Source organism: Porites lutea, chromosome 8 (genome assembly GCF_958299795.1).
Source record: "Porites lutea chromosome 8, jaPorLute2.1, whole genome shotgun sequence".
NCBI classification, from domain to species: Eukaryota; Metazoa; Cnidaria; class Anthozoa; order Scleractinia; family Poritidae; genus Porites; species Porites lutea.
Window position 1 is genome coordinate 2,157,501 of NC_133208.1, and position 17,710 is coordinate 2,175,210.

At 42.1% G+C, this 17,710-nt stretch overlaps 2 protein-coding genes across 2 annotated transcripts; both read right to left on the reverse strand.

Annotated features, from left to right (window-relative positions):
- Window positions 1–4,198: 4,198 nt before the first annotated feature.
- LOC140945943 (uncharacterized) lies at window positions 4,199–7,852 on the reverse strand. The gene is made up of 2 exons (XM_073395004.1): window positions 4,401–7,852; window positions 4,199–4,283 (listed from the first exon to the last, which is right to left on the reverse strand). The coding sequence occupies exon 1, from the start codon at window positions 7,763–7,765 to the stop codon at window positions 4,670–4,672; it is 3,096 nt and encodes a 1,031-aa protein (XP_073251105.1). The 5' UTR covers window positions 7,766–7,852; the 3' UTR covers window positions 4,199–4,283; window positions 4,401–4,669.
- On the reverse strand, window positions 7,795–11,376 carry LOC140946750 (uncharacterized). Its single transcript, XM_073395858.1, has 2 exons — window positions 11,230–11,376; window positions 7,795–11,112 (listed from the first exon to the last, which is right to left on the reverse strand). Exon 2 carries the CDS (start codon window positions 10,930–10,932, stop codon window positions 7,795–7,797), a length of 3,138 nt encoding a protein of 1,045 aa, XP_073251959.1. The 5' UTR covers window positions 10,933–11,112; window positions 11,230–11,376.
- Between the last annotated feature and the right edge of the window lie 6,334 nt (window positions 11,377–17,710).

The window sequence follows — 17,710 nt, forward strand, 5'->3', positions numbered from 1 at the left end:
GGAGTTGTAGGGCATGGGAGAGGGGAGAAGTAGTGAAATCATGGAGATGACTCACGGGACTCCTCAGAGGAAGTGGGGGGGGGGGGGGGGGTGGGTGGGAAATAGGACTTCAAGCAAGTAAATAAACTTCATATTTTGCCCAGGTTTCTGTTTATGGTATCATAATTTTCATTTTGTTTTGTCTGCTATCTGATGTTCTTTTTTCACTACATTATTAATTTTTTTCCTTTTGTAAGCATTATTTAATGAAATATAATAGGTTCTACAATTTGCAATGAGTCATGCTACAGCCTGTGGGTAAACTTGTCTCGGGGAAATGACAAGTGCATAATATATCCCCACCATTTGTTATAATAAGCTTCTTAAATTCTAATTAACATTTTTAATTCCTTTTTTAGTGTGCACATCATTAGTGCTTGAGGAACTGTCCACCAAGTTTTAAACTTTTGACAGGATTTACTTCTCAGGTACCCGTGACTGTTATACTGTCAGTGACCCCTTTACTGTTTTGTATTTTAACTTGGATCTGAAGATTTTGTCAGAACTACAATGTTTTTTACTAAGATATTTTTTCTCCCCAATTGAGCTTTCAAGCAAACCGGGAGCAGAGCTTGTCATTTAGTCATTTTGTTGCAAACTCATGAAGGATGAAGATGAAAGACCAAATATATTGATATCACATATAGATTTGCATGATGATGAAAGTGTGCACTGTAATAGGCCTTATGATTCAAAACTACCATAATTTATAGTCATAATACACTCCAAAATTTTGCATAAGCAGTGTCTTTCAAATTTCTCTTGGACTTACAATCTTCCTTATGCAAAATGCATGCTTATGTAAAGTTTTTGAGGGAAAACAAAGAGTATTGTTTGTTTGTTTGTTTCTTTACCTTTGGAAAAAGGCCTATTATGCAAAAGCCGTTCAATCTAAAATGTTTATGTTATGAGACCTTCTGAATATCTTAATAACCTTGGTGTCAAGGTACACAACTAGTCAGTTCTTTCAAAATACCTTAAAAATGCGAAAAAGATTACTGCAATTTTCTACACAGATTTAAAAGGTGGTGGATATTCCTTCTCTGGCTTCTATGGCAACTGCAGCACCGTCACCCCTGGCCAGCTCTGTTGAGAAGACAAATGGAAACAAGCTAAGTAGGCTTCTCATCGATGGCGGAACTACAGTACTGAGGAATGTTTTCGATCACTATCACCCACCTGCCAACTTGGCTGCTAATCTTAGTTCCAAACATATTCATTCCATTCTTACTAAACTTCGGAAAAGAAACATTCTGAATGGTGTTCAGTGGGAGAAACTGTTTCCACCACCAGGTGGAGGGACACCAAACTCTATTAACTTTGATATCACTCTTCTGTTCCTCTTGCTGAGGAACATTTGCGGCCTATCCCCTCCCCCTAGGCTGGGACAGAATGCCCCCCGCGAGTGACACCTCTAGAGAGGCTAACCTTGCTCGCATGAAGTATTATCGAAACGAGCTCTATGGTCATGTGACAACAACTGGCATTCAAACATCAGTGTTCGATGTGAAATGGCAGGAAGTTAGTTCCGTTCTTGTTTCGCTTGGTTTAAGTCAGTCTGAGGTGGACAGGTTAAAGAGAGAACCTTGTGGGCAGGACTATATCAGCGCTGTTACTGAATGGATGAAAAATGACGAGGAGATCCAATTCCAGCTGAAAGATCTACTTACAAAACAACAACAAGTGCTCCAAACCCAACAGCAAGATCACAGAACTCTTAATGACACCCACCAAATTGTTGGAAAAGTACAACAGACACAAGTAGAAACCAGCAAATTGCAACAAGAGGACCACAGAACTCTTCAAGATACTCACCAAACATTGTGTAAAGTAGAACAGACTCAATTTGAAGCTTACAAATTACAACAAGAGGGCCACAGAACTCTTCAAGATACACACCAGGCAGTTGGCAATTTAAAACAGATGCAAAACGAGGCAGTGAAATTGCAACAAGAGGACCACAGAATTCTTCAGGACACGCGCCAAGCAGTTGAAGGTGTACAGCGGTCTGTACAGATGTTACAGGAAGTTCAGAAAACCCAACAAGAATCGCCGCAGCAGGTAGTGTATGAGGCTACAAACACTGAAGAAAAAAGCGATAAAGCTGAAGAGGATGAAGCTCTGAGAAAATTAGCAAAAGTTAATACCGAGAGAGTCATCCAGTATCACTCTGGGAAATACCAGGAGGAAACGCGCTTGCACATCTTTGAGAAGATCAAGTTGTGGCTTGACGACCGTACATCTGAAAATCGTGTGATGGTAATCAGTGGAGATGCGGGAATGGGCAAATCAGTGATTTCCGCTGTCGTTTGTCAAAGAATGCAACACGCTGGTCGACTGTCGGGAAGTCACTTTTGTCAGCACAACAAGGCGCGTCAAAGAAATCCTAAGATAATACTTCAATCGTTAGCTTATCCGCTGAGTGAGCGTTTGCCACAGTATAAAAGAAAACTTGTAAAAGCACTGTCAGGTAACTTGGGTGAAGACATCAACAACCTTGAGGTTGGAGAGCTCTTTGAATTGCTGTTCGAGGAGCCTTTAATAAAAGTAGATGATCCGGGAAGAAGCTTGCTCATGGTGATTGATGGCCTGGATGAAAGTGAATACAAAGGTCGCAATGAGCTGCTTGATGTCATTGCTAATCACTTTAGTACACTTCCTGGTTGGGTTCGATTTTGTGTTACAACTCGACCGGAAATAAATATCGCAGACCGTCTTAAAAAGTTCAACCCTGTTCTACTGGAGCAAGATGATGAAGAAAACGTGAAAGACATCAGACTCTTCCTTGAAAAACAGTTATGCAGCGTTATTCAATCGGGCTCTGTAGATGTTGTTATCGATGCACTGGTCCGAGAGGCTGCAGGGCATTTTTTATATGCTTATTTGATGGTCGATTTTATCAAGAAAAACGTTTTACTCCTTACCCCCGAGGAGTTAGGAAGAATCTTACCTTCAGGTGTATCGTCTGTTTATCAGTCCTACTTTGAACGTTTAGAGAACGAATTGAAAATTGGTGAGGACCAGTTTTTGACTTTTCTAAGTGCTCTGGCGGCTGCAAGAGAACCACTTCCTCTAGACTTTGTTTCTAAGATGTTGATTTCGGACTCGAAGTCCCCATCTAGTCATCGAAAAGTAAGAAAAGCTATCGAATCTATCTCAACCCTTCTTCCTGTTCATGATGACTGCATTGTGTTCTTCCACAAATCAGTTAAGGATTGGTTGACTGACAGAACTGCCTACGGGCGCCACAACTTCTCTGTTTTTGAAAAGCAAGGTCATGTCATGCTTTCCCAGCTCTGTACTAATGAACTGAATAATGTGGAAAGAAAAGGCGTTCACGGCACTGAATTCAGTCACACTGCGAGGTACGCCCTACAGCATAGTGTTTGTCATATGCTCGAGTCGGAAGAGCTGGAAGAGAGTACAAGAAGCTTTGAAGAAATCGTTCACAACTATGTCACGGACTTAGACATTGTGTATGCAAAGCTATGTGTAAACGACACGGCTAGTTCTGAGGACATTGTCCTCACTCAGAAACAAGAAGCTTTTCAGTTATTGAGCAGTGAGAGACAAAACGCCCTTGGCACGTTGTTGTTTCTTTTAAGAAAGTACCATGAAAGACTTACGACGAATCCCACTTCTTTTTTACAAGTGATAATGAACGAAGGAGGAGACGATTTTGCTGGTAAAGCGACAGAACTTTTGCAGACCAAATATCATGATATACCGTACATGAAGTAAGTTCACAAGGGGTCTATGGAAGAGGCAATGGAGGTTCAGGCTTTGTTTCGCTGCAACTCTGGAGTGGCTTGTTTTGATATTTCACCTCAGCAGGAGTTCATGGTGTGTGAATGTAGGGACGGGACGATTCAACTATGGTCAGTACAGACAGGGAAGCAAATATGGAAACGTCCGGTCAAGTTCGGTAAACGTTACGTTGATGATCTTGACGGGTTCAGAGTGGTACCCGAATCATCTGTTTTGTCATGTTATCGCTCCGTTGTTTTTCACCCTACTAAGTCCATTGTTCTTCCTGGAATCCTAAGCCATGCCTACTCAATTGACGGAGCTTTCCTTCCACTGTTCCCTAATAGCAACTGTGGCTGGCCTCCCGTAGTACATACAACAAGAGGAGTTGCTAACAATCAACACGAACGTCCCAAACGTAGTTTATTCACAGGTCCTCGGTACAACACATTCTTTTTACTCCTTAGTTCTTGGATCCTGAGTCCCGAGATAACAATCTGACATGACAAATACATGATAGGCTAAATACGTGATTCGTAAGTACTAAACTTCAAAATGTCGTGTGAAATACTCTCTTGGGATTTTCCGTAAAATGTTCTTTTAACAGTTCTTACCGTTTAGGCCGTATAATGTCCGATGGATGGCGATAACTATCCAAAAACTTGAACAACACGAGAAAGGGCTAACATGGCGGCCGCTTACTAAAATCTGGTGCGGCTGCTAAGCTTTTACAACATACCGCTGACTGCGCAGCGCTGCAGTCACATGGCTCCCCTAATTGTTGCCTAACAATTACTTAAGTTAATGTCCATACTAGACAGTTAAACAAAACAAATGTTCATAAAGGCGGTCACTTGTGTCTTCTACACCTGTCGGGGCGACTTCACTGAGTAGTTGGCTCCTCGTTGGGGAATTCCTCGGTCTCCCTGCTGCTATCACCAACATCCGCTTCATCTGCAGAGGGTACCAGTAAGACTAATTTGTGGATTGGTCTATCCAGGAACGTAGGTGGCTTTCGACGTCTGCCTTGGTTGTCAAGTTCTCCATCAGCTTTCACAATTTTGACTTTTCTGATACATCCGTCTTCGCTAGGGTAGACTTCTACGACTCTAGCGAGTGGCCATTGGTTACGTGGTCCTTCGTCTTCCTTGGATACGATTACATCTCCAACTGATAGATTTCGCTTTGGATACATCCACTTGTTACGAGCCTGCAGGCTATGAAGAAACTCACGGCGCCATCTAAGCCAAAATTCGTTCGCGAGATATTGTACTCGGCGCCACCACTTGCGGGAATATAGATCTGCTCGCTGGAACCTTCCAGGCGGTGGAAGTACAACTTTAGCTTTCAAGGTAAGTAAATGACTGGGCGTAAGTGGTTCTGGTGCCTCTGGGTCATTTAAGTCGTTCGTAGACAAGGGTCTGGAATTAACAATACACTCTGCTTCAGTCATGAAGGTTCTGAACGCTTCGTCGTCCAACTGTGTGCCAGCGCTCAGAAGTAACGTCTCCAGTGCACTACGAACAGTTCGGATTAACCTTTCCCATGTGCCACCCATGTGGCTGGCATGAGGTACATTCATCTGAAATGGTATCCAATCACATCCGTTCTCCACTAAGTACTCTTGCACCCGGTTCTGATCCAGTTCTTCTAAGGCAGCTTTTAGCTCATTCTTCGCTCCTACAAAGTTTGTACCCTGATCACAGCGGAGCTGTCTGACTGGACCGCGTCGGTTGAGGAAGCGACTAAGTGCGTTGATGAAGGAACTGGTACTTAACGAGTTGGCTGTCTCCAAGTGAACACCTCTGCTGGCCATACAGGTAAAAATAACTCCGTAACGTTTAACTTCACTCCTCTTTTCCTTGATCGGGAAAGGTCCAAAGAAATCTACAGCACAATACGAGAAGGGGGCCGAAGGTTCAACTCGATCCACAGGCAAATCAGCCATCTTCTGAATTTGCAGGGGGCCGCGCATTTTTCTGCATGTAACACACTTGGAAATACAATTTGACACTGCTGACGATCCACCAACAACCCAGTAGCCTCTCTGGCGCAACTCATTTTGGGTGATACCTCGTCCCATGTGGTTCACTTTGGCATGCCAGAATCGAATCAGCAAATCTGTAATATGACTTTTACGAGGAAGTATCACAGGATGCTTCGTTGCAAATGGAAGGTTAGCTCGTCTCACGCGGCCACCAACGCGGATAACACCGTTTTCATCGAGAAATGGATCCAAACGATATAAGCAACTAGACTTCTTGACGGCTAGATTTCTTTCTCTTGCGATCTTTCTAGTAGTAAGCTCTCCAACTTCCTTAAGTTCCTTTAAAACTTGCATCTCGTCATGGAAATGTTCACGTTGAACAACCTTAAGAACTTCCCTCTCTGCTGCGTGAAGTTCTGTAAGTGTGACTGATGCCTTCGGTAATGGTCTGATGCTCTCACCACCCGTTTGTCTCGTCAACTTCACTTCTCTACTTGCCAGTTTGCTCTTCAGTCGTAGACACAAAGCTATTGCCTTCAGCACATGCTGCCAGCTTGACATGTGGCGCAAACGGCTTGACGTTAACGGTTCAGGGGCTTGAGTAGCTCTGCTCTCTACACGAGATGTGAAAACGGCTGCTTTCCTTACTTCAGGATCACTTTCGGTCACTTGAAATTCTTCTATCTTCTCAGGCTGGAAAGTTCCACTCTTCCAAAGAAATAAGGGTCCAGTTAGCCAGTTGGTTCCTTGTAATAACTGTGACGCTGTAAGGCCTCGCGAGGCATGGTCAGCAGGATTAAGTTCAGTGCTGACATACAACCAAGAACTCGGGTTAGTGACGTCACGAATCTGCTGCACACGATTTGCCACATACACATGAAACCTCTTAGCTTCGTTGTTAACATAACCAAGGACAATTTTGCTGTCTGTCCAGAAATGTTCCTTAATGTCCGTGTAAGACAATTCTCGACGAAGAAATTCACTCACGTTTGCTGAAACAGTAGCTGCAGCCAATTCTAGCCTCGGCACAGTGATTTGCTTTAACGGGGCCACTCTAGATTTCCCAATGACAAGGGAACAGTACGCCTTGTCCTCCACATTGATTAGTCGAAGGTACGAGCACTGTCCATAACCCTCTACACTAGCATCTGAGAAATGATGCAACTCGCTGGCTTTGACCTGCCCAAAGTTCTCCGGCTTAAAACAACGTTGAATTTGCAGCTGATCGAGATTCAGAACATCCTGACGCCATTTCTCCCAATGAGTATACAAACTCTCTGGAATTGGGCTGTCCCAATCAAGCTTGTCTCGGCACATTTGCTGCAAAACTTGTTTTCCTTTCAAGGTAACTGGGGCAACGAAACCACTAGGATCGTAGATTGAACTGATTGTGGAAAGTACGCCACGTCGCGTTAGGGGACGGTCACGCAGCTCGATGCGGAATTGAAAACTGTCATTCTCAATGCACCACACTACTCCTAAGGCACGTTCTAAGGGCAGTGGATCAACCTTCAAGTCTAGCTCCTTTAATCCTTTGGCGCGATCTTCGGCCGGAATCTGTTCAAGAACTTCTCTTTTGTTTGATGAAATTTTGTGCAGTCTCAGGCCGGCCTTGGCGCAAATGCCTTGACTTGCTTTTATCAGTGTAACAGCTCGCTCCACGGTAGGGACTGATTTTAGTCCATCATCCACATAAAAGTCCTGTCGTATAAACTCAGCAGCTTCTTCACCAAACTCTTTCTCCCCATCATCTGCTGCTCTCTTTAGACCAAAATTTGCGCAGCCAGGTGAACTACCAGCACCGAAAAGATGAACCTTCATCCTATACTCAGTCACTTCATTTGCAGGATTCCCATCCTTCCACCACAAAAAGCGCAGGAGATCTCTGTGTTCCTCTGACACCATAAACTGATGAAACATACTCTTAATGTCAGTCATAAACGCAACATTTTCTTGTCTGAATCTGCACAGGATCCCCAGAAGAGTGTTCATGAGGTCGGGTCCTTGTAACAAGTGATCGTTCAGGGACACCCCTTCATACTGGGCCGAACAATCAAAAACAACCCTGATCTGGTCTGGTTTTTTGGGTGGTAAACACCGGTGTGTGGTACATAGTTAACCATTCCATCCTGAACTCCATGGCGGTCCGGTGGTACCTCTTCTGCACACAAAGCAATCACATCTTTCATGAATAAGCGATAATCTTCCAGAAACTTGGGGTTTCTCTTAAACCTTGCTAAAAGTTGGTGCCATCTCTTGACAGCTAGTTCGCGGTTGAAGGGTAGAGACGGTTTGTCTGTCTTCAAAGGGAGAGGCATCTCGTAGTGCCCATCCGATCTCTTCACAATACCATTCTCAAGGATGTTGAGGAATCTCCTGTCTTCAGCTGAACACGGCTTGGTATTTGCAGAACTTTCTGTAAAGTCTGACTCAAGAATCTTAATAATCTTCTGTGGGTTGATAATCTCTTTCACCTTTGTCGTAAAGGCAAAGTGTTCATGGGTTTCTTTGACCATCACCTTGTTGCACACTCCTTCCTTATGGTTGGCTTCACCTGTAGATTTGCACACCTTGCCGATTATACCCCACCCCATTAAAGATCTTTGGCCGTAAGGGTCGTCTTCACCTCCCACTAGGACTTCTCTGGGTCTGACGATACTAGGGCAATTATTGCCAATCAGCAAGGAGATTTCCACACTTGGATTGTAGGGCATGAGCTCGTCAGCAATAGGACACAGATGTTCCCATTTCCGGGCAACACTGGCTTTTGGAATCTGCGACCGACTGGCTGGGATGATATCTCGCTTGAACATCATGGGTAGCTTCACAGCATGCTCCCTTCTAAAATCCAACACCTCAACTCCACAAATACGGTTGCTTGGTACATGTACATTTCTCTCTTGCACTGTTGTCAGCAGCAAGTCGGTTGGTGGGCCTTGCAAGTCCAATTTTTCACACAAACTTTGCGACACAAAACTCACATTGGACTGGTCATCTAGCACTGCATATTGTAAGACTTCTTTACTGGGTTGGCTAACTTGTCTAACCCAAACAGGTACAATCATGGCATGATCCGAGCCGCCCTCTTGCTCTGGGATGGTACAAACGTTTGTACAGTTCGTAATACTTTCCTTGGGAGTTTTCTGAATATGGAGACATGTAGGGTGATTTCCAGAACACGTGCGACATTTAAGTCTGTTCTTACAGGAGGATACTTGATGTTGACTGCTAGAGGCACATCCAAGACAAAGAAATTTCTTATAGAAGAAGTCCTTCCTTTCCTTGTGCGGCTTCTCTGCAAACTTTTTACACTCGTCTAGCTGATGTTCTTCCTTGCAAAACAGACATACTTCGGTCTTTTTCTTCTCGCTCCTCCCTTGCGAACAGGTTGGGGGTCTCTCCTTTTCACCTTGACCCTGGGCAGTCACGTTCTTGCTTGGATCCAATACATGAGTTTCGAACGAAAAGGCCTCCTCGCCTTTTGGTGAGCGTCTGAATGGTCCTCTAGGCCTAACAAACTCTTTGGTTTTGGACAGCTCCTCAAGTTCGGGAATGTTCGCTCTCTCTGCACACTCTTTCACAAATGAAGCAAATTCAGAGAAGGTAGGGTAAGTACCATTTCCTTTTGAGACTCTACACTGTTGTACTATTCCTCTCCACTTATTCTGAATTTGAAATGGCAACTTGTTTAGAGTTTTAACGTTCTCCTTCGCAAAGTCTAAGACAGCAAGACTAGGAGTAGTTTCTCTGGCGGCAATTATCTTTTGCAGGAAGTCAGAAAGATCTCTTAGGGCCTCCGCATCTCTTACGCCAATCTTAGGCCAGTTCTCCAGTTTGTTCATAAAGGCTGTCCCTACTACATTGCAGTTACCATACCTTTCCTTTAACAACTTTCTCGCAGACTGATAGGCATCTTCAGTACCAATTAACATATACTGATCAACAACTTGTTTGGGCTTTCCTGAGATGTACTGATGTAGGAAGTTCAATTTTGTCTGCGCGTCCATTGGTTTGGAATCAATAAGGGCACTGAAGGAACTGTTCCATGTAGGATACTCCAAAGGATCTCCACTAAAAACTGGGATTGAAATCTTAGGCAGTTGCCCTGAGATTGCTAGTTGCCTGTTCACTAGGTTCTGCTCCATAGTAGCTGCCACCAACATACTACTTGTTTCCACTAATTTGTCCATACACTTTTCTAAGACGACAGAGTGTGGTTGAAAGGGTGTGGCACTGGGGCTTAACGTACTGTGCACTCCATTTTCTACACGCGGAAGACTGAAAGTGGGTTGGGCTCCATTTAACTGAGTTGAAGAGTAGATAGGTTCTTGCTGACCAGGAGAGAGATCACTCTTACTTGTGACTGGAATTGAATTAAGGAATTTGTCCATGTCCTTGACTTTATCAGCGGGGGGAATCGAGTTTAGATCCTGATCATCAAACAGTTCTACTTTATCTGCTGACATGCATACATTAAGCTTTGCTTGATTCTGAGCAAGTTCACTTTGTAATCTTAGCTCTTCCAACTTTCTTTCTTGTTCTAATTTGGTCAACTCAGTCTTTCTGTGTTCTAATCTCAGTAACCGTTCCTTCTCTATATAGGCCAGTTTAGCCTTTAAGGCAGCTTCCTCCTTTTGTAACTGAAACCTATCTTCTTCAACATTATCATTGGAACTTATTTTTGACCTACTACTTTTCTTGGATGCTCGACTGGACCTTTTGGATGCTTCAGAGATTGAATCATCCACGTGGTGTTCGACAAATTCCAGAAACTTTATCTCTGATCTAATGTCACACTCAAAATTTGACCATTCTCTGCCAACTTGATCAACCATTCTTTCAATATTTTCCACATTCTCATCTGGGTTCGCAAAAACCTTAATCTCTTCAACCATGTCTTGAAATTCGCAATACAAAATCTGAGCTTCGCTGAATTCTTTCTTAAATTCTACTAGTTTAGTTGACTGACCTCGCTTCAGTAGAGTACCTCTCATTCGCTTCACCAGTTCACATTTCTTAGTTTTCAAGTTACTTGTTCTCAAGTTGAGTTGATACGTATACCCTTTCTCCGTCAGGAAACGCTTCCTTGATTCATCAGTTTCTTCTTCCAGCGCCACATTGACCTGGTCTTCGGGTCTTGCTTCTTTGTTGACGGACATGACTGCTACACGAAGATCGTCTAACGATTGTTATTGTGGCTGGCCTCCCGTAGTACATACAACAAGAGGAGTTGCTAACAATCAACACGAACGTCCCAAACGTAGTTTATTCACAGGTCCTCGGTACAACACATTCTTTTTACTCCTTAGTTCTTGGATCCTGAGTCCCGAGATAACAATCTGACATGACAAATACATGATAGGCTAAATACGTGATTCGTAAGTACTAAACTTCAAAATGTCGTGTGAAATACTCTCTTGGGATTTTCCGTAAAATGTTCTTTTAACAGTTCTTACCGTTTAGGCCGTATAATGTCCGATGGATGGCGATAACTATCCAAAAACTTGAACAACACGAGAAAGGGCTAACATGGCGGCCGCTTACTAAAATCTGGTGCGGCTGCTAAGCTTTTACAACATACCGCTGACTGCGCAGCGCTGCAGTCACAGCAACTGCAAATTTACCGTTTGTTCAGTTAATGGGGATAGTATGATTACTGATGTCCCTAGTGATGCAAAATGCCTAGTCATGTGGAGTCTAACAAATGGCGAAGAGATCACTCGAACTGAGAGAGATGAGATTGTATTGTCTTTTGCCTGGTCTCCAGATAGAAAGCTACTAGCAATTTCTCATCTTTCGGGACTGGTTTGTCTGGTTGATGCATTGAATTGCTTTGAGACACTTGCAGAGATCACCACTTTTTTACCGTGTGGAATGATCAAGTTTGCCCCCAACCTCAAATTCCTGTTTTGTTGGTGTAAACCAGTAAAGTCTATGTGGGAGAGATACCCAAAAGGCATTCGCGTGAACATCAATAACTTGCCTTGTGGCACTTTTTCCTTGGATGTTGTTAACGATAACGTTGACTATGAACCTGGGGATTATGAATCATCCAGCAAAGCTGGATTCTTGATGGGAGATCCTGTATCATGTTCGTTCAGGGGTCTCGAGGACTTTTTGGTACCCCTTTGGGTTCTTGTAGAAGGAGCGTTTGCGTTTGTCTTGAACAGACAAAGTGTATTGAGGGTATTCCCTGGAAACAACCGCATTGCCATGTTCAATCCTGGTGAAATGAAAATTGCAACAACCACGTCCTATAGAAGACTCCGTCATGTTGCCTTTGCTGTAGATGGGAAGTCCGTTTATGGTGTCACTGAAGACAAGGAAGCAGCAGTGGTATCTTTTGATGTATCAAGTGGAAAACTTACAGCAAAGATAGAGACTAGTACTTGTCGTGGTCTCCATTATCCTAAACAGCCTTTTACGACCGTAAACTATTCTGACAATGGTATTTGTCTTGTGACAATGACCAATGGTGTCCTTTTGAAACAACGTCATCGTAGGACTGCTGTTCAGCTATGGAATTTTGAGTTGTCTCAACAAGTCCGAAGTTGGCCCAGTCTATGCGAGGTTACGTACATGATGCCAGTCACGGACCAATGTGTAGCATGTGTGGGCAGAAGGTTTGAAGTGAGCATCCTGGACACATTAAGTGGCGACATAGTGAAGACCATCTCACTTTGTCATGAGGGATATGAGTCAACATGTCCAATTATGTATAAAGAAGCCATAGAATGTAACAGTACGTTTCAGCTGTTATCCACCGCCCGTGACTCAGTTCAGCTGTCAGATGATAGAGGTTGTCTGTGGAAGAGGGTTTTTAAAGATTCTCTGTTAAACTCGTGGAATCTTCCTGGCATGTTTTCTCCAAAGGAAAACTTTGTCCTAATCTCAGCAAAATCCCCTCAGTGTAAGCAAGAAGTACACGTGCTTGATGCGTCTTCAGGGGCCACTATCTGCACCCTTTGCACAGTCGATCACGTGACCAACTGTGCGTTTGTTAGTGACACGGAATGTGTAATCGACTGCCAGGATAGATCAGGAACTTCCTGTCTTCGGCTATTTAATGTTAAGACTAGAGATTTGCTTAGCGTACTTGATATGGATACATGGCCTTCCTGTTTGGCCTCCTTCCCTCAAAAGGGTTTGATCACCTTTGGCCTCTGGAACTCCGAACGTATTTGCGCATTTATCGAGGTAAAACTGCCGCGAGACAAAGTCAACAGGAAAGCAAAGGTGAGAAATGCGTTCGTTCTTAAGAATTATTTCGCGAAAATCAGTGAACGTTTTTTTGTACTTTATGTATCCAACAACGTCAAACAAATTTTGGGAAAGTCACTTTGCCTGTTACACTACGGGTTTACGGTACTTGAGCATCGTCTAGCGTTCTTTGTTGTCGGCGACAGAGGCTCAGCTGTTAGACGGTATTATTTTGACAGTTTGTTTATGAGTGCAACATTAATGAATATATGAATTTCAAAAGTAGGTTGACCCTGGGTTGATCCGTTCACCCGGACGATCAAACTCAACCTACTTTTGAAATGACTCCTGGGTTCAAACCTTTCACAGTTATATGAATTTCATATGTTGGAACTGTGGGATGAAGGGACAATGCAAGGAAGACAATCGAAGTTAAAGATGCAACTTCAAAAACTCATTGATAATTCATGAAGGAAAACCAAAAGAAATTAACGTTTTATGAGTGTCTTTATACCTGATAAAGACACGGCTAAACTTTGCGTCCAATTTCTTAGACCAGTAACCCCAAATCTTAATATTAGTGAGGGAATGAGTTTATCTATATCAGAGATTTTGAAGCCGGTCAAAAAACTCGCAGGAACGTTTTGTGTCTCATGGTTGTCTTTTCTTTGTTTTGTTTTTAATCTTACAGGCCTTGAGTGCTCCACAATGATGGATCTGAAGCTTGATCTGCATCTTCCAAACCCAAGAGACGGTGTGAACAATGCAGCGGGAAAACCTCATAAACGGATGGTTCGAAACTTATACAATAGAAACGATTTACGTGTAGGGTTTTATGTTAGTGTCATTAAGTCACTCTTAGCAAGTGGCTTAGAAAAGCCCTGGAACCAACGCTCTTTATCATAATCAATTGCTTAAGATGTGAGGCGTTGCAAGTTGTAAGGGTAGTTTTAGTTAAGAGTTCTAAGGCTAGGTTTTAACAAGTGAAACAGAGGACCATAAGGAGTAAAGTACACTGTCGCACGAGGTAGCGTAGGGTTTATATTTGAATAGTTCTCTGTGAGTATCGGACATAGTATAAGCTAGTAAAACAAAACATCCACCTACCTTATGTTCTGTATCATAAACAGCAGGTCAAGGTTTATATTTCCTGATTTTTGAAAACTGGATTTTTTGGTCTAAGACTTAGTAATAGCCTTTTAGAAACACCACCGACAGAACTTGTGTTCAGCATCACAATCAAATAGGTTAAACCTCCCTTAAACAACCACCTACAAAGCGAAGAGTTAGTGGTCGCTTACGGGAGTCGAACCACTGAGGGTCTTTTTTGAAAACATCTGCTTCTTACAAGACTCTTACAAGGTCACACAGACGGTATTTTAGCCTGTCACGAAATCCTCCTTCGTAGGGAGGGAACGCGTTACGAAGCCCAGAGCAGTCAAGTCTTTTATTTCGCGCATGGATTTCTGGGACAGTACTCCCCCTCCCTTGCGGAAATATGTGCTGAGGATGCCGAAGCAACCCGTGGATTTCTACGTTTCGGGATAAAACACCAACTTTACTTGGCAGAAAGGTAAGTTTACATTTTTTTATCGGAATAATTGCGTATTTTGCGTTTTGGATGGGTATAGCCACCTCATGATTTTACTTTAGCTCACTTCCGCTTTGCGTGGTACATTTTCAAAGCGTATTTAACATTTTTCTGCATCGTGCACTCCATAATCCTTTGTCTTTTATCGTACTGGGTATGGATGAGCGTTGATCTGATACAATTTTAACGATCGCTGTTCTCCTTAGAAAAGAACCCGGCCTCTGAGGCCTAATGATTAACGATGATAAAACTGAGTTGATATTAATAGGAACTAGACAATAACTAGGTAAGATCAATGATGTATGTTATATCTCTGTAGGTGATTATGATATTTATCCTAGTTCCTGTGTTAGAAATCTAGGTGCATGGTTTGATAATAAGTTGTCAATGTCAACGCATGTTACTAAAATCTGTAATGCCGCGTTTTATCACCTACATTATATTAGAAGGATTGAGAAGTATTTATCTCGCGATTCGTTACTAACGCTTATTCATGCTTTTATCATTAGTCGTTTAGACTATTGTAATGGACTTCTGTATGGCCTTCCTAACTCGCAAATAGTTAAATTGCAACGTGTGCAGAATGCTGCGGCTAGACTCGTACTGAGCTTAAATAAGTACTCGCATATTTCTCCCGCGCTTTATCAACTTCACTGGTTACCAGTACAACATCGTGTTCATTTTAAGATCTTAATTTTAGCATTTAAAGCTATTCATGGATTGGCGCCTAAGTATATCATAGAACCAATTAACATTAAGCCTAGGTCTATATATAATCTTAGATCAAATCAAAGTTTATTGCTAGACCCTCCTAAAGGGAAAATGCTTGTCACGTTAGGTGACAAATCTTTCTCTGCTGCTGCCCCATATTTATGGAATAGTTTGCCGGCTGAATTACGTGATATAATAATCCATTCATAAAATGAATAATCCAATAGTCAAATTGGACCTCGATTCAGCAATTAAATGTTGGTTTGGTTTATGAACAAAATCTACGTGTTCTTTATTCTTGTCTGTTGCGTTCAATCGTATTTGCTTCCCTTTTCCTTCCATTTACGATTGCGTTTTTCATTGCCTTTAATCAAAATAACAGCTAGAATAGACAGACCGCAAACGCAAAGAAACTGACAAAGGCAGTAACTGTAGTTCAAGAGACCCGGAACGTGTAAGGTTTCTGCGCTTCTTTATTAATTCCCAATCTATTCATATTATCTGTTAATATTCTTGATTTTCTACTTATAGCTGTCAGCGATAAGTAGAATTATGTCCCTTGAATTAATGAAATAGGCACTCTGTTCTCTTTATTTTCGTCTGGATTACAAGGCAGTCATGCATGTTAGTGGTTAACACAATACCATGGTTTTTTGCAGAATTTGCATGAAAATAGAGTCGTGGCTGCCTTGGCGTCACTTTCAATCCGAGCGTAATCGATCACGAAAACAGGAACTCCTAGGGGATTGTATCTGGGCCAAAATTTGACTACTTCCTCTAAAAAATTATTTTAACATTTGTCAGTTATTGGGGTTTCCATCATGTCAATTGAACGTGTAATAAAACTTCAAAAGTAAATAATGATAACAATGTATAACAATAATAATAATAATAATAATAATAACAATAATAATAATAATAATAATAATAATAACAATAATAATAATAATAAATTAGTAGATACATACATGCGCCATTAGCTGTTCATGCAGCTAGAAATTACGGGTAGTTAGCCTATACTGATGCCTTTTGGCATCTTCCCCTGTGGCGAGGTTAAATGCTTCCAACTTTCCTCTAGTTTTTGACATGATTCTTCCCACTCTAGGGTGGAAACCAAATGAAAATTGGGCCTAATAAAAATAGTCATCCAATCACTGTCGATAATGTGATGCTTCTGTTATACATGTACATGTACATGAGGCTTCTTAGGGGAGCAGGGGGTATGTATGTCCCTGGTCAAATTTCAGTTGGGTCATTTTGTGTTTTGAGGAGTAGGACATGTCCCTGTTGTTACACTGTATTTAACCCATCTTTATGTCTGCACACTCATTTGTCGTCGTTCAAGGCCATGTCGCATATCGGAATTTTACCTTAACAGGGTCTTATACAAGTGTCATAGAGAACTAAGGATTTCATTTGCATTCCAGTGCTTGTTTTGTGGTGACCTTGTCCTACTTCTTTCATTCACCAATGAGCACAATTTTCGCAGCATATATTAGAAACAACCCAGTAGTTATTATCATGTCGTGAGATTGCTAATTCACCGAGGGCTTGGTAGTTGTAATGTCAGAAATGTGGTATTGGCAGTTGCTATTATACTGAGTGGTGTGTTTATAATAGCCGTATATGTATTCTTCCATAAAGTATTTTCCCTATTTCAGGGGGAGGCTTCACCTACATGTAGGCTCAATTGGTAAATGAGGGAGGGTGAGAGGGTAAGTGTTGGTATCAGTGGTCAGCATTCATTGTGGATATACAAGTTCAAACAATCAAGCAAGTGGTAATGGTTCTTGCTAAGGAGGGAGGGAGAAGTGGCTTTGTAGTTTTAGGGAGGCTGAGTGGATCATACAGGCAGTGGTAAATCAGAGGGGATAGGTGTTGTGGAAGTGAAAGTGTTAGTAGGGGGGAGGAGGGGGAGTTGTAGGACATGGGAGAGGGAAGAAATAGTGGAAGTAGGGAGATGAGGGGGGGGGGGGGGGGAAGCAGAGGGAGTGGCGTGAAATGGGACCTCAGAGCATGTAAATAAACTTTAACATTTCGCCCAGGTTTCTGTTTATGCATGGTATAAAAAGTTTCATTTTGTTTTGTGTGGTATCGTGGGAAGCTGTTCTTTTTTCTTTACATTATTTTTCTTTTTGCTAACATTATTTAATGAAATATAATAGCCTGTGAGTAAACGTGTTTCAGGGAAATTGCAAGTGCATAATATATCCCCGCCAAAATGTGACTTAAGCTTCTGAAATTCTAATTAATAGTTTTCATTCTTTTTCAGTGTGTACATGATTGGTGCTTGTAGAAATGTCCTCCAAGTTTTAAACTAGGGACAATAACTACTTTTCAGGTACCCTTGACTGTTATACTGTCAATGACCCCTTTACTGTTGTATTTTAACTTGGATCTGAAGATTTTTGATAGAATTATAGTGTTTTTGTTTT

What these genes read in the sequence shown, in the direction of transcription:
- LOC140945943 (XM_073395004.1), bottom strand. Translation starts at nt 7,765, where the DNA reads ATGAACACTCTTCTGGGGATCCTGTGCAGATTCAGACAAGAAAATGTT.
- LOC140946750 (XM_073395858.1), bottom strand. Translation starts at nt 10,932, where the DNA reads ATGTCCGTCAACAAAGAAGCAAGACCCGAAGACCAGGTCAATGTGGCG.